This window comes from Pleurodeles waltl, chromosome 5 (genome assembly GCF_031143425.1).
Source record: "Pleurodeles waltl isolate 20211129_DDA chromosome 5, aPleWal1.hap1.20221129, whole genome shotgun sequence".
NCBI classification, from domain to species: Eukaryota; Metazoa; Chordata; class Amphibia; order Caudata; family Salamandridae; genus Pleurodeles; species Pleurodeles waltl.
In genome coordinates, this window is record NC_090444.1 from 1550145687 (window position 1) to 1550162759 (window position 17073).

General features: G+C 43.2%; 1 protein-coding gene across 2 annotated transcripts in view; it reads left to right on the plus strand.

The window, feature by feature from the left end:
* Positions 1-17073, plus strand: part of SNTG2 (syntrophin gamma 2) — a 2000310-nt gene that overhangs the window by 1631030 nt on the left and 352207 nt on the right. For both annotated transcript variants that reach the window (XM_069235852.1, XM_069235853.1), the window contains exon 13: positions 14080-14151. In XM_069235852.1, coding sequence (XP_069091953.1) covers positions 14080-14151 — 72 coding nt within the window. The remainder of the gene's footprint in view (positions 1-14079; positions 14152-17073) is intronic.

The window sequence follows — 17073 nt, forward strand, 5'->3', positions numbered from 1 at the left end:
AGTATTCTCAATATCAATATTGTATTTGTCTGCCAGGTTCGCTAATTTCTGATGTACCTTGCCTACTTCCTTAGTAATCTTAGGGCACAGATATCTCAATTCTGCTTCTGTGTATGACTCTAATCTGTTTACCCCCATTGTTCCATGCACTAATTCAGCAGCTTCCACGCCCAGTCTCACAAAGTTCAGGTACTCATCTCTCCCCAACCTTTCCGGTTCCACTGCAGTTACTGTAATCTTTTGCGTAGTAAAGGTCTTCTCTAACCACTCATTCAACTGTTGTACCGTAAAACCGTGTAATGAAATGTTTCCTGCATGCATTATCGGCGATTGTGAAGCATTCGTACTTATTGTTTGTGGGGTTAACACCCCTAGCCCGGTCTGTCTCATTGCTTCCAATGGTGCTTCAACTGGGCTAAGGTCTATCAAAGACCTTGGTTTTTCAACCGCTTGCTCTCCTGGGCCATTAACTGAGGGGTTTCCATGGACCCTCCTCTTATTACATCTTGGGTCATTACTACCTGATCACATACACCAGGCTTACCTTGTGCATACAATGGCACCGGTGGACCAACAGTAATTGTCAATGATATTGCAGCTGGTGTCTGACCTGGTCCCAAACTTCGTGGAGCAGCAACTCCAAAGGTCTGATTTTCTGAAGCCGGGGCAGGTATTAATGGAGGACCTGCTGCTGGATTATGCCCTGGTATCAGTTGTGGCTGTGGCTGGGGCAGCAATTGCAGAGTTGACTCAATCTGCACTAACCTCGATTTTGTATATATCGGGTCTGGCGGCACTATCAGGTTTGTAGTAGTCTCTAGTACCGGGACGTCTGGGTAGATTCTCTGTATCTGCGGTGGAGGTTGCAATTGTATCTGCATGTCTGGCGCAGTGGGTACACTGACACCATTCTGTATCAAACCCATATCACTAGTCTGTACTGTATCAGTAACTCCTTTCTCCTGCGTCTGGTTCCCAGGACCCGCGCTAGTGCTCAGGACATTATCGCTTACCGCATAAGGTGGCGGGCGATCATGTAATATTTGATTTAGGAATTCTTCATCGTCTGAATCATCTTCTTCTTCCCAAGATCTCTTAGTTTCATTAGGCTTACTAGAGTCTTTGTCTGTTTTACATGTGACTTTCTTTCCCTGCGTCTCATCTCCCTGTGTTATAGCTGGGAACAGTTTTAATCCGTAAACTATTCCCCGTCTCCACATTTTCCTCTCATTATCCCACCTTGCTTCTGCTAGAGTCTTTTCTGCCCTTTTCATTCTTCTTTGGAACTTTTCTTGTCTCTTTTTAAGAGCCATTAGATCCCAAATTGCTAAAGCCTCATACTGAGCTGGCCTCGGGGGTGGTTTCTGCACACTTAACATCCACCTTAAATTCTCTAGCACTCTCGTATTGAATGTCCCGTGTTCTGGGAATGCCAAACATCCCTCTTTTTCTGTCAATTTGCGCCACTGTTTCATCCATAAGCAAGGCGCTACACCATTTTCCTCCATGACTATGTAAGCTGGAGTTCCCTCAGGCGGTGTAGAATTCCCTTCACTCGCCATAATGTATGTGTCTCCTATTAGAGTACTCTTAAAAGCTTTGACAAAATTCATCTTTGCGTCTTTTCTTTTGTTTGTATTAAATCAAGAAGTGACTTTAATTCCCAGGACACTCTTCACCCACCTTTCTCAACCTATTGCCTCTCACGGACGGCAGCCAATCCGTTCGCGACCCCTCTCGACAACTGACCTATCTCAGCGCGGCACCACTGACATCACACTCACACACTGCAGCTGACAATGTCTTGCGGCACGTCTGCCCCTCACTGGATTCATACCAAACTAATGCAAAATTACTGTGAGCACCTTTAACAAAAACAACAACACAAATTTGCCGGTTTACTACAGGAAGGGTATACATTCGCTTCAGAACTTTACAGAGATTTTACTTGAAGCCTCGGCCGCTACTCTCTCTTTCTCAGTTCCCGCACCCGCAAGCAGAATTTGACCCGCAAATCCTACTCTCGACTTGTCAATGGTTCGTCCTAGTGCACTTTAGAACTTGCCAAATCCCCATCGAAGGTTTCACACATACAATTTGACTCAATCTCGACTTGTCAACCACGCCCGATTGACCTAATTAAACCGCACAAATTACAACATAAGCCCAAGTGTCTCCTACACTTGTCAATATACTCCGGAGTCTTAGACCACGACGGGTCCGTACATAAACAAACAACCACGTGGATAATTTTTTTAGCACAAAGCACCACACTCATATGAAGTACGCCGACTTCCCTACTCTCATACTGCGGAGTACGCCCACTCCTACTAAAACAACATTTACCTGACCTAGATATACACAAACTTCACAAAACACCTGCAAAATGCATAAGCTGAGCAAGCGCAAACCCTACACCACACATGCTATGACGCCGAGAACATTCCCAACTCACTTAGGAAAGGCTCCGAGATCCCGGGAAAGTCATGGTGAATTTAGAAACACATCATACCTCCAATTTGCATTATTTCAGAAAAACAGTCTAAACAATAATTCTCCGTCCTAGGGCCCCAAAGGGCCAATCCGTCGCTCTGCTACCAGAACTGATAACGCGTCCCTTTATGATAGTTTATTACACATCAGGACTCGTTTTAGGCCAATAAATCTTTTGACCCAGCTGAGAGACACCGTAGGACGAGATAGCTAATCAATATATCAATCAATACATCAATAATGTCATCAATATTTTTCACAACAATGCATTTCACTTTAGTCAAAGTCATTAATCAAATCAAGACACTACCATGACCTTTCAGCCATGAATAGTCACACCGATTTAGTAGAATTTTATGAGTTTTATTCCCTATTAATTACAGTCTAAAAGCAGATGCGTTAATCTCAATACCAAGAAATATAATAGCATAGTCACAATATGGCAACTTTGATAAGCTTTCATTAAAGCAAGAATCACAAACATCAGAACATAACACGGCGTGAACATAGGTCAAATTCAGCAGAGTGTCAATAATGCGTCAGTTCAACAAAGCATAGCCACAGTCGTTTGTCTATTTGCCTCAGTTTTGGTGAACACCTGTCCTAGCCACTGATTAGCATTCGCATGTTGGGCTTCATGCAAAACAATTTAGAACAACAATTTGGAAAACATCTAACTATGGTCGCTGTCAAAAGTAAGCAGTTGGTACCTAGAAAGGAAAAGCAAACAGACAAATCACAAATGCATTGTCATAATTACCCTCCAAGGTTTAGGTCAGCACACAGGTTCAGTCTTCATCTTCAGGAAAACATTCAATTCGCCATTAGTCAAAACTCAGCTCCGGGGCAAAGGGCACTTCCCTCATAAGGAGGTAAAGTGTAACATGTACAAAACTAAGGGCGAGGATGGTTTTAAGTAAAGTAACAAGTCACCAAACATAGTGACAGAGTTTCTGGAAAAAATCAATAGCATTCCCTAACCCACCTAAATGACTCCCCGTGACATGGGTTTTTTTCCCTTTTTCATTGTACATTCCCCCAAAATTCTATTGGACATTTGTTATACCCTACTATCTAAAACCTATCAGAAAATACATTAGGTAACCCAACTCTTCACCCCATATTATTTTACAAGTCCTTGATTGATCTTCATAATTGACGTCTTGCGAGTTGGCACATCCGGTATGATTTCATCTTTCTGTAATTCTTTGCACATCTTCTGGTCAGAAGTTCCATTGTCTTAACCGGTTTGAATGACCTTGTACATTACATTAATCTACACTGTTTCAATTTGCTTTTAACATTTACTCTGCACACAATGAAGAATGCTTGAGAATGGATCAAATATGGTTACATTCGTCTTCTAATTTGAAGAAAAAGAACACGCAGGGTCGTGTCCCTTTGTGAGTCAGCATACTGAAAAATAGAAAAATGCATTTAATATGAGAGCCAAGCAGCTAAGCTTCGGCTCATGCTAACTTAGGCCTATGAGGATTTCAGCACAGATTCAATAACACAGTCATTAGTACAAACTTATTTAAGCACAATATAAACATTTTAGTCATCATTATTAGTCTACGTATACATTGGCGGCCACTCCCCGTGGTCACATTTCAAGTGCACGTTTAAGCAAAAATTATGATTATAGTTTCTATGCAGCATTATCACACATTAATTCATAAACATTTCATGTTAATATAGATTATATAAGTCATACTCTCTCACTACTAATGGTCCTGTGGCACTCATTGTGACACTCACTAAAGTAGCACTTTACAGCCTGTCTCAGGCCTGACTTTACAGCCTGTGTTGGCATTTTACACCGCTGATCTGACTGGCAAAAAAGCCATTTGCCAGGTCTAAACTACCTCTTTGATTTGCTATGTCACCCCAAAAGTCCCACAGGGCAAGGCACATAGTATTTAAAAAGTTAGACATGTCGGTTTAAGAATCGCATGCCCTTGTAGTGAAAAACCCCTAAATTCATTTTTCACTGCTGTAAGGCCTGTCACTCCCTTTGGATAACAATAGGTTACATTATAGATGCTGACCTTTGATTGGGAGTAGGTAGAAATGTCATGATATGAGTCAAATGAATTGTAGTTTAAAATCCTCTTTAATGGTGAAATAGGATTTAAAATCACATTTTTAAAAATGCCACTTTTAAAAGGTTACCATTTTCTTGCCCTCCCCATGTCAGTGTCCTGGGTCACACAACTGTGACTCCACCTCCCGCCTCTTAGGCTACACAGCTCCCCCTGCCATTAACCATCTGCTGAGAGCAGTAAGCAGATTTTAGCTGTTCCGTTCCTGGCATGAAGAGTACAATGACAATACAATAAGTTTATTGTGTGATTACTTAAAATCATTACAAACTCATACGATGTATGTAATGTATACGATGGTATGAAGAGTACACATGTAGATTTTAAATCCGGGAATTCTGGGTCTAAAAATGATTCCCTTTTTTGAGGACAAATACTCTGAGTTGCCAGATATAGGCGTAGGGATACTGTCTGCAGTTGTTAGTTTCACCTCTCTGTATTCCCTCACCTAAATCAAGCCCACTCATAATCACGCCTTACGGCCTGATTTAGATCTCAGCGGATGGAATACTCCATCACAAACATGACGGATTTCCCGTCCCCCAAATTAAGATTTTCAATGGGATTGTAATACAGAGAGTGTGATATCTGTCACATTTGTGATGGAGCATTCTACTCTGCCGATATCTAAATGAGACCCTCAATTGTTTCTCACATTAACTATTTCATGTTTCTAATACATCAGAATAAAAAAATAAAATGAATTACACTCTCAGCTGCTACATAAAATGAGTGAAAGTCACACTGTAGATTGAGTAACTATTAGAACTAATGAACATGTGTGCTGAAAAGATAGTTAATCCTCACAGAAGGTTTTTAATAATTAGGAATTGACCTAGTGCGGGAATCAAAAGCTGATTTTTGGTGCGTGCTTATGGAAAGACAAGAGATAGAATTCTCCAGCTCATGGATCTTACTTACTGAATATCTGCCCGAATAGGTAATAATTTAGCAACCTTCTGAATATGATAAAATTAGATTCCAGTCATAAGTGCATTTGGAGAGGGCTCCACACCCATGATCCTTGCACAAGGTTCCTACCTCCACATTTCTTGTATTTGAATGGCAGAATCAACAATACATTGTGAATTGCAGATCGTAATCTTTTGTATGATAAACGAGTGAAAAACAGCTTAGCCAATGTGAATGCCCATGTAATGTTTGGATTACCTACCAGTAAACTTCATTACTCTGATTCCTGTAGATTTATTGATGCTAAAAAGTTTCTCTCTCCCTACCAACGGAATCACCGGATGGAGAGTGTTGTTCTTTTTTTAAATAGATTGTTTTTGGAAATACATTCAGGTCTTCCAAATCTGTTACTAAACTAAATTCCCCTAATGACTTTCTCACCGGGAAAACTAGGGACTGCCAACCCCAACCTTATAATTTTGGTACAAGTACTTTTTTTGGTTTCTCAGGAATTACAAATTCTGATTCGAAGATGTCTTTTTTTTACATGTCTGGAACTGGAGTGGGAATAAAATGTTCTTTTATGGGAGGATTCTGAAACTCGAAGGAACAATCCTGAATGACTGCTTGACTCACATACATGTATCTTACCTTGATCCACCAGGTGTTTTGTAACAGGAATCATCTTCCTCCAGCTAGTTCCAAAGTATCTTCAACACCTGTATAGTTAAGAACACTGGTTAAATCTTGCATTCTGAGCAGAATTGGAATTATTTACTACGTGTCCAGGTTGAAAACAGGTTCTATTTAAAGGTAGGCATGTAGGTAGGGCATGGCCATGAAGATGAAACTAATGAATGAGAAGAGCAGAACATTTGAGAGAAGTTTACAGGAGACTGTACGACTCCCTTTTGTTACTGTTATTTCTGAAAGTATTCAAATATTGATGTCAGCATTAGTTGTAATTGCTTTTCAGATAAGCCTTGACTCCCCTCATTTTTCCTTGAAGAATTACTTTTTCTACAACTACCTAGACCTGATTTCAGTATGCAAGACTATCTTGTACTAGGGAACAAGGGAATTCTATACCCCTTCAGGAGGATCCCTCAATGAAAACCAAATGCCAAAATAAGTCTCTTAATTGAGAAAAAGTTTGTGTGTGAGATTTTTAATTAACTAGCTTTAAATGATATATTACTGTTTTATTTCTGATTGGAAGCTGAGTAAAAAAACAAAGACGTTTTATCGGGCACTCAGAAAGACAGCCCTTCAACTTGCTGAGTCATATTCAGGGTAATAGCAGAAGCACTCCTCATCTCAACTGGATTGCGCTCAACAGAAAAATGCGAGGTAAAGAAATGCAACATTCATTAATGATTTGCATCTATTCATCTTAACCAACTTCAAAACAAAAAGGTAGAAAGTGAGTTCTAGCATCGCTATAAAATTTATCAGTCATCAGTATGTTACCTTATTGGCGGGCTTGGCACCACAGTACTACCAACAAGGAGTTTAATTAACCCAGAAGAGAGTCCCACCTCACCCCAATCTCTGCATTCCAAACAAATAATGTTCAATAACACACATATGTTTGACAGGGTACCATTGCAACACTGAAGCCTAGGAGTGTGGGAACAAAAAGGATGACAAGGTTCACAAAAAAATAACAGAAGGAGTCGGTTGTTTTTCCCTTTTATACTTAAAGAGGCCATGTATCATCTGAATTAAAACAAGCATTGACAAAACCAATAGGTTTGCCTATGTGAAATCTATTGGTTTTGTCAATGTTTTTAGATGTTGCACAGCAGTTAAGCTGCTGTGCAACATAGCTTAAAGTAAGTAAAAAAAGCCAGATGACATGATCACTACTGGGCGGATTATAGAGTGGAGTATATGGCAGGCAATGAATAATACTGCTAGACTGATAGTGTTGAGCAAAAAGCCTTGGAATCCTATCTTGAGATGTCATACTGTTAAGTTGTGAAAATAAGACACGTAATACTCAGCGCAGGCCTGGCCGGAAGGAAGACTGAAAGAGGCCCATCACAAGTTAGGATATATACAGTACTCTGTGCCCTTCACACTCTCAAGGCTGACAGACAGAGGCCCTTGCCTGCAAAATGATGAGCAAGTAGTATGCCTGGCCAGCAATTAGTAGAACATTCCCTCAGCATTTGTGGAAAGAATAGCCTTCCGCCACTCAGTAAACAGGAGAGAAAGCAAAGTATAAAGCAAGCACCGTGACATCAGGAGAGAATACAGAGCTAGTGGGTGCTGAGCACAGAAAGTAGGCCAAACCTACTGGAGCAAAAACAAATACCATCATGTTGTAGTCACCGTTACAGGCAGCAAAGTGAAAAAGCACATCAGCCACTGCTGAAGAAATGGCTGCAAACAAACTGCAGATGTAGAGCAGATCCATTTTACTAGTCATCGAGATATGTTACTAAAAATATAATGAAGTAATAACAAATGATGCACACAAAAACACACTACAATAAATGCACCGCTTTCCTCGTTTCAGAACTTTAGACTGCTCCTTCAACAAAAACCAGTGAAGAGGGCCAAGTGGACTTGGTCTGCTGTCCGTGGCGGTGAAGGGGCTGGTGCTGCTGTAGGAGCAGAGCGATGACCAGCAAGCTGATGACAAGTTACCTTCTGTGCTCGGTATAATGCAAAACTGTGTCTGAGGTAGCGTGGCAGCAATTTAACAGCACAGTTCCAGAGAGTGGGAGGGAGGAGAAAAACAACAGTCGGTGGGACACATGGAGTGAGAGGTGGGTGGAACAGAAATGAGAGTGGTGAGGGTGAAGGAGAGGGACTGCAGACAGTGACATATTTAAAAATAAAAATGAATACCAGCACTGCAGGAGCCTGAAGTGGAAGGACACTGGCCATTCGAAGCAATACTTGGTCCAGGCTCCATGGACCAATATGTGAAGACTCAGAAGCCAGGAGGAAGACAGACACAATGAGGAGGTGCTGACTAATATGAAGCAAGCAATCAAGAGTGATGTTGGACCCACGTGGGAGCCAGCCAGAGGTAAGTAATGTGACATGTGATCTATGTGGGAGCCAGCCAGTGGTAAGTAATGGTAAGTAATGGACAGCCTGTAAGCCTTCTTTAAGATATTTTCTTCAATATAAGAGATTTAGCAAGTAAGCAAGCGCTGTAAAGTCGAAACCTGAAAAAAGGAAAGTTGCTTGTGAGGGTACCTGATGTAAGTCAGGGCGTCACCATGCAGTTAGTGAGAAGGGGATGAGGAATATGGATTAAGATGCTAATGCTCTTTGCAAACAGCTGAAGGATTTGAGACTCGCTCTAATTAGCCCCAGAGCATGTATGATACCTTCAAAGTAATTCTGGTATGGCCCACAGTAAACACTGTTTCAGTAGAATTCAAGTGCAAGGCATCATTCTAAGGAATGTCACATTCACCTCTGAATTGCCTTGTACAGCCATGAAGGTGTGCTCTTGTAAGACCTTTTTGGGCAACTTGTCACCCTCCTTTTCTTAGTTCAAAATTGAATCCAATGCATACAGAGTGTCGCGTAGGCTCTCATTATTCTCATGAGACTACTGGATTTTGAGCAGCAAGATCGTCCACGGTGTGGGAGACTGAGTCTGACCCACTGTGGGTGACACCCGTCGCTCTAAATACGGGTTTTGCTCTGGCTAACTAGCAGTGCCTCGTCTCTACCAAGAGATATAGATGATTGGGCAGCCGAGCACATGACATATCATACTTCTCAGGGAAGTCGTGGTCACTCAGGTCGCAGCCGGTTCTCTCATTCAAAATTCGGTCTCATATATAAATGACAATAAAAAGCAGTATGAGTTTTAAAGACTGGTTTAATAAAACAACTGCATTTTAGATAGCAAAGCGTGAGCTGCAATAACCAGGATGACACAACATGACAATATTAAAATGGTGACGAGGAGAGTAAAGCGTAAGAATAATGCTATCATATTGTCACAAGAATTTATGGACTATTTCCTATCTAAGTCATAATCTGAGCACAGCATGTTAAGCTCTAATTCTGCCTTTCAGGTTCCCCCGGGAGGACATCAACCCTCATACCTGAGCAAAGGCCTGTAGTCTGCATTAGCATCGGCAGCGAAGCATTCAGCATTCAGCATATAGTTGTGGTTTCCTGGCTGGAATCTCCCTCTTAATGTGTAATGGGACTAGAAAGTGTTTTTATAATAACACAGTTGATGTTCTAAGAAAATGTCCCTACGTAAGGATGTGTATTTTCTACGAATGTTGGAGACTAAACTTCTACCACATTCACTGGCAATGTACCAAACTGTAGCCTTGACTGAAGCACAAAGTGATCAAGAATGTCTTGTTTGAGAACACAGTGCTGAGCTAAGCAAAAACAATTCGATAGATGAAAAATAAAACAAGACCGTGAAACTGGTTATTGTAAAAATAATATTGTGAAGCTGAATAAAATATATCTAGGTCAAAGTGCACAGAGGCCTAGTGTGTTAAACTAACGTGCATGGAGCTATAACTAAAATGGCTACACAACAAGAGGAGGATGTCAATATATCCATATTTATTTCTAAAATGCATCTTTCTAAGTTCTAAGTTGATGGCAGCACAGAAGATTTAGGTGGGTTACTCCTTTATAATGACCAAACAGGTTGCGACCTAGTGGGATGAAAAAAATGGGGGCTCTATCAAATGACCTACATAATTAAGGGAGTGGCTTAAATATATAAACTAAAATCCCCATAGAGCGCAACCCCACTCACACATTTCCCTACTCATACATTTATATAGAATCGCATTGCTTTCAACTGTCACACTGGTCTGTAATAAACAACTGAATGGGACTAGTTAGGTCAAAGCATGCACTATACAATAGCAATAGGGTATATGAAAAAATACAAAATACAGAAATTCAATATCCTGGAAAAAGCTAACACTCATAGGGGAAGCAGAATTAAGTAAAGCATGTGAATTATATACAGGAAAGACGTGGATTGCGTCAATGTTTTTCTACAGTCGTAACGAAATCGATCAGTGTTTTAAGGACATGAAGACAGAGACTGAAGAGGACCTGTTTCAATGTCTGTTTTTGATCGCTGCTGGGTATAAAACCTAGAGGAACCCGACCCACTTAAAGCCCCTTTGGGATTACTAATCGTACAGTGAGATTTACATCATCCTTCCCCATCCTACCTCACGTCACGCTCCTCTTCGAACATTTGTGTATTGTGAATTCCTTTCCTGTTAATAGATGTTGGACCTGGCCTTTGTGGCAGGTTCACCCCCTGACTTTTTGCCTAATTCCTCCTATTTTTTCTGACCTCTCGCTGTTGGCTCTAGGACTCTGAGCACTTTATCACTGCTGATCAGTGCTAAAGTGCAGGTGCTCTCCCATCTAAAGTTGGTATGATTGGCTTATACCTAATTGCCATATTTAATTTACCTATAAGTCCCTTGTACAGTGATATCTCTATACCTAGGGCCTTTAAATTAAATGTTACTAGTGGGCCTGCTTGCGCCACCCACTGAAGTAGTCTTTCAAATCTGTCTCAGGCCTGCTAGCACAGGGCCTGTGTGTGCAGTTTTCTGCCACAGGGACCTGGCATCTAAATTTACTTGTAGGCCCATAACTCCCCTTTTACTACATGTAAGTCACCCCTAAGGTAGGCCCTAGCTAGCCCTATGGGCAGGGTGCCATGTATGTAGAAGGCAGGACATGTGCCAGGTTGCGTGGCCTGTCTTGGTAGTGACAAACAGCCTAACTTGGTGTCTCACTGCTGTGAGTGCTGCCTTCTCATGGCATTGCATTAGAAATGCCCTGCTGTACATGTAGAGGTTATTGTCTGATTTATGAGGTGTAGCATAGGCATGTTTAGTATGGTTGTAATGGTGATAAGAAATGCTGCTTACTGGTGTAGGTGTATTATTTATTACTATTACAGAAATGCCACTTCTAGAAAGTAAGCATTTCTCTGTGCTTATGACTCTGGTGTTTTTCAACTTGACTCCTATCCATGTCTGGGCAGAGTGACAGTTGGGCTTTGTGCATACTTTTCAGACAGCCTGTACACAGGAAGGGTGGAGGTGTCACAGAGGTGCATCTGCATACTGAATAGCCTTCCTGGGGTGAGAGACGGGAGAGGCGGGGCACGCCTACATTTGTAAAGGCTGTGCCCTGGCCTCACACAATAGGGTTGTTTACCCCCAACTGATGTTTGGAGCCTGTGCTAGAGGAGAGAGGGGGCACTCCCAGAACCACTTGTAACTGGTTGGAACCTCCTCTCCCCTTCCATTGTAAAACACTGTAACAACTGAGTATAAGTACAGGGACGTTTTCCCCACAATTTGGAGACATTTTGGAACTGGACACAGAAGGCTGGAAGGACTCACCAGGGACCGCCATGGACTGCTGCTGCTGTGCTGACCTATGACCTGCTTGGTCACTGTAGGGAACTGCCTGCATCCCCTTTGCGCTGGCCTGCTGCTGAGCACTGTCCCCTGTGCTCCTTCTTCCTGAACTCAACTGCCCAGGGGCAGGGTGCTGTGGCCCCTGACCCCTGCAACCATGTGAAGCACGGGGAGTTATTCAGTACTTGAAAGAACTAGCGCTTTGGAAAGCGCTTCACCTTTTATTCTTTAAGTGCTTTGAGAGCGCTCCTTACCGCCCAGGAACACCGCCCGACCCAGGTTCATCAAAAGTGTAAAGCACTCGTAAGCGCAATATTGTCGAAAAATCACTTATCTTGAGCACAAGGAAACGCTATCTCACCGTGCCCCAGGGGCACCATTGTCTGAGGAAAAGGAGCAGGCGTGCTCCTATTGTGCCCCCGGGGTGAAACGCACTCTGAGGAGCACCCCCGGGGCACACACAGGCACCTCCTTTGGTGCCTGCCTTCAGCTGCAGCACGGGCGGGCCGCAGCTTACAGATTGGAGTTGGCGGGGGGAAGGAAGCCTCATCAGAGGTTCCCCCCCCCGGCCCCAACAAAGCTGTTGTGTGTGCCTAAAGACTGCGGGCGGGGTGGAAGCCTCACCAGAGGCCCCCGCACCATTAGTCTCATTTTTCGGCCTCTTGTGGGCTCGTGACACTGTATTGGCCCCCCATGTGGAAGGGCCAGTGGAGACCCGGGGAGGCCCCTAGCGAACGCGAGCCCCAAGAGGGGCCTGTTACAAATCAGAGGGGGTGCATGGCAACCCCTCCTGCCCTTGTTGTGTTTCGGATCTTTGCCCCCCCCTTGTGAGGGTCAGTGGAGGCCCGGTGGGTCCCCCCAGAGATCACGGGCCCCAGGAGGGGCCTGTTATTACAGCAGAGGGGGTGTGTGGCGCCCCCCTCCTTCATAAATCATTGTTGGCTGACTTTGCCCCCCCTTGTGAGGGCCGGTTGAGGCCCAGGGGGGCCCCCAGCGATCGCGCGCCCCAAAAGGTGCCCGTCATTAATACCGAGGGGGTGCGTGCTGCTCCCCTCAACCTCAAAACTCTGCGGAGGCCCCCGTTTGGCACAGAGGAGCGCCGGGGGCCCCATTTTTTGTTCTACAGGTACTGGAGATGCCTTCATCTTAAACAGGTACCACTACAAGACAACATATATGGCCTAAGTTGTTTTTAGAGACTTTAGTGATTTATATGTTGCCTGCCTGTTTTATGATATTACATATATGTATGCTAATGTTCCTTTTATGGGCATGACTTGCTAATATGTTTTTATGACTTGCCATATGTTTTATAATGTTCCTAATATGGGCGTTTATGATATTCTTATGACAAGTGCTTTGGTGTAGTAGCGTGTTTCCTGACTACTGCTTATGTTGCAGAATACTGAGTAACCTGTGTGTTATATGTGACTACTGCTAGTTCCACAGAGTAACTAATGTGTAACGTTCTGACAACTGCTAAGGTGGGAGGATATTACTGATATGTGATGTTTGGTCTAATAATTGTGTTGTGTGCAATACAGTATATTTTCATATAACTTGGTGTTGTGTTTCCTTTGTGGTGGGGATAGTGCGTCACATGTGTTGTGTGTGTTGTGCAAACGCTTTCCACATTGCCTCTGGGTTAGGCCTGACTGCTCGTGCCAAGCTACCAAGGGGGTGAGCAGGGGTTATCTTGTACTTGTAACTCCCTTGCCCTGACTAGAGTGGGTGGTTCTGCCTGGCTTAGGTGCATACCCTAGCCAACCAGAAACCCCATTTCTAACAATAGACATTACATCTCAGCACATCAGCGCCATGATGGGCTACATCACTTCATATAAAAATGTATGTCCAATAGCATATCATCTACAGGAAGTCAAGTGCTTATATTAAACTAAGGGCAAGTTTTCTACCGCAGCATTTCCTTCAGCTCCAAGGGACCCTGGAGATTAGGAGCCTGAGCTGAAACAGAACCACTGATCCTCGAAGATAACAGCATCTGAGCACCGAGACCTCTGCCTTCTTTTACCTAGCTACTGAATGTGAGAGTCGGCAGCAACACTTCATAGGTTTCTTTTTTTGTAAAACTCTTTGAAATTGAAATAAGAAATCAATAGCAATGAATTCTAATGAATTTCACTTTCTATATTTTACAGGTAAGCACTTTGGACTGGGTACGTGCTGAAAATATCTATAACCTCTGTGAGGTTCTTTTTAAGGTTCATAAGGTACGTATGGAATTTGTCATTTAATGAGTTTTTATTCATTATAAACCCGTTTTTTGTGAAGCTTCACAGGTCACATTGACAGAAATGCATCTCAATTCTTCCGACATACTTTGATATTGTTCTAAACTACCTTTTTTAAATGGGAGAACGAGGTTTCAAATAATTGCACTTACATACACAGGTCTACAAGATAAATTTGACATTTATTCGAGTATTGCAATCACTATCATAAGAAAAAGAACTATATCGCGATATTAAAACCAATGCATTATTTTAATTGAAATACTGAAGAACGTGCATTAGGAAGTGCCTGCAGACATAGTCCTTGCAAGTGTTCAGAGAAGGAACGCCCATTGGCATGAAAAAATATATTTCAAAGCAAGGTATATTTTCGTACATCATTGAAAAGCTGTGCGGAAATAATATTCACCCATTCTTCGACACAGCACTCTGCACTACACTATGAATACAGTATGCTCTGAAACGTCTGCTCACTTGTTCTAAAGGTGTATGACACACACAGCCTTAGTTTATTAAGGAATAAACATTGCCCAGACCTCACTAGACTAGTAGCCACACGCTGAAGAAGAAATCATTACAGGTACAGAAATCGGGAGGTAAGTGTTACATGTAGCATTTCTTAACAATATCCTAGAGAAGAACAGAATTGCAAATAAGGCGCAGGAAAGCGATTTGCGAGATGATCTTGACCCCTCAAAAATAGCTGACTCAAGAAGACACAAACCCCATATTGCTGATGGGAGGAAAAGAACCATGAAATTCACAATGATGAAAGGTAAATCCCTCTCAGCGAGGTCACAAAACACCAAGATAAATATTTGGGTCTCATGCACAAACTTTTTTTGCCGTTGCAAATCACGTGATTCCCAAAATCGCAGGATTTGCTACTGCAAAACAGTGAGTTGGGACGCTCAAACGTCATTTTGTGAGTTGGAAAAGTCTTGACTGGCAAAATGTCTTTTGAAAACAATTACGAACTGCACAAAGGAGCTTTGTGATGTGTTCGTCCCCGTCCTATTTGAAATTTGAAATGCAATGCAGCAGTTGTTCGTGGCCACAGTTGTAGTTGCAAACCATCTATCATTTACTGACAACCAGCATCAGGTTGGGACAGCTTCCACCTAGTGAATCGTGGAGGTGGCCTCAGATGCAGTAAACACTGGTCTAGAGGACACAACATGCTCTTTCCTTTGTCATTTATTGTAGAGTTTTTTACTCTGATTTACAGCAGTTTAAGGCTGCTTTTGGAGGCCTATAAAGGAGAGAAGGCCTAAAAAGGAGAGAAGGCCTTCTCTGTATTTCTAAACGTTTCCTGGATGTCAACATTTTTAAAGCAAGGCAAGTCACTTTAAGGAATAAGGGCTGCCAAAAAAATGCTTACATGGATGAAGGTCTGCTGTCCCTCGCAGCTTGCAGTCAATAAACCCACCTCCACTGGAGTCTCAGGTAACATGTTAAACCATGAGGCCTATGAGGATGCCCTAGAGAGGCATAGGGTATTTGAAGAAGATGGGGGGTCAGCCTCTAAAGGCATATTCCCAATGAAAGGAGGGGTGCCCTGTTAGCCCTAAGGAAAGAGGGCAGGATGAAGTATCCCCTCATGAATGAGGCCCACCCCCGAGAAGTGTAAGCAGAAGTTTAGGGACAGCCAGAACTGCCCCAACAGACCCGTGTAGATCGTTTAAATCCCTTTTGCATGGCACTAAATGGTTGGGTGAAGGGCAGTGAAGTCAGTGATTACAAGGGGCTGTGCAATGTGATTGCTATAAAGCACACATTCAATCTTTGTTTTACAGAGCTCCACCAACATTTTGTGTCTGTTAAGAATTCTGACTCAAGGTTGCTAAGGAGGTGAGCAACTAGATCATTACCAGAGTTCAAGGGAGACACAGATAAGTCACAGAGCAAGGTGGGGTGAAAGGGTTCCCTTGCCCTTTCTGAGAAGAAGGTGGGAGGTTCTGATGGATGGTGGCCTAGGGCACCCCATTTCCAACCCTCCTGATTGTTCCCAACTAGGCCATAAATGGGGGAATCTGTCTGACCTAAGAAACCAACCACTGGTGGAACGTGTACAGGGGTGGCTATTATGGCCATATGTGTAAGTAGTCCCCAGGATCAGGGGGTAGGTCATACCATAATCTCCCAAAGGGAGGTGAGGTCAAAGGGTAGGTTTGTAATCCCTGACGGTGGGAGTCATCACTTTCACCAGGTCAAGGTGAATGTGGTCCCTGTCACTGCTCTGAGGAACACCGGGGACAGCCAGACAACGGTAGTGGAAAGGCTGGTTTCCCCAGAGCAGTACACCTACCAGGTGTGTAGAGTAATTTACGCCTGCCCTAAACTATCTGGCACTTGAAGCCTGTCCTGGGTCACATGACTGGGTGTAATTAACAGTTAGACTTTGTTTATTCCTCCCACACAGTCAAACAATAGAGGTATTAGGTGTACTTGGATGGGCAATCAACTGGCAGGATGTGGGGAGAACTGGGCAAAACCCCACTTTCAACTGAATGGGATGTGCTCCGCCCTGAAACAAAGAACTTGCAACCCCTGTATTGTTCAGGCAGCCAGCTTTGAGCCACACCAGGGGTATCCGAAAACCTCAATCACTTCAAAGGGAATTCTCTAGAAACTTCTCCTACTTTCAAGAAGGCACCATGTATAGGAAGGAGACCCTCAGACCTGCTCTGCAGTTCACTTTCTGGACCTGAAGGACTCTCAGAGGACTGCCTGCTAATGTGGCCTGCTGTGTATGTCACAAGACTGCTTGGCTGCACCTGGAAGGGCTGCTTTGCTCTCTTAGCCTTCCTTGAACCCTCAGAGGCCTGCCCTGCTGCTTGAGGCCTGTTTCATTACCTGCACCGAGGACTACTCCAGTGACTTCAAGGGCTAGTTAGCAAG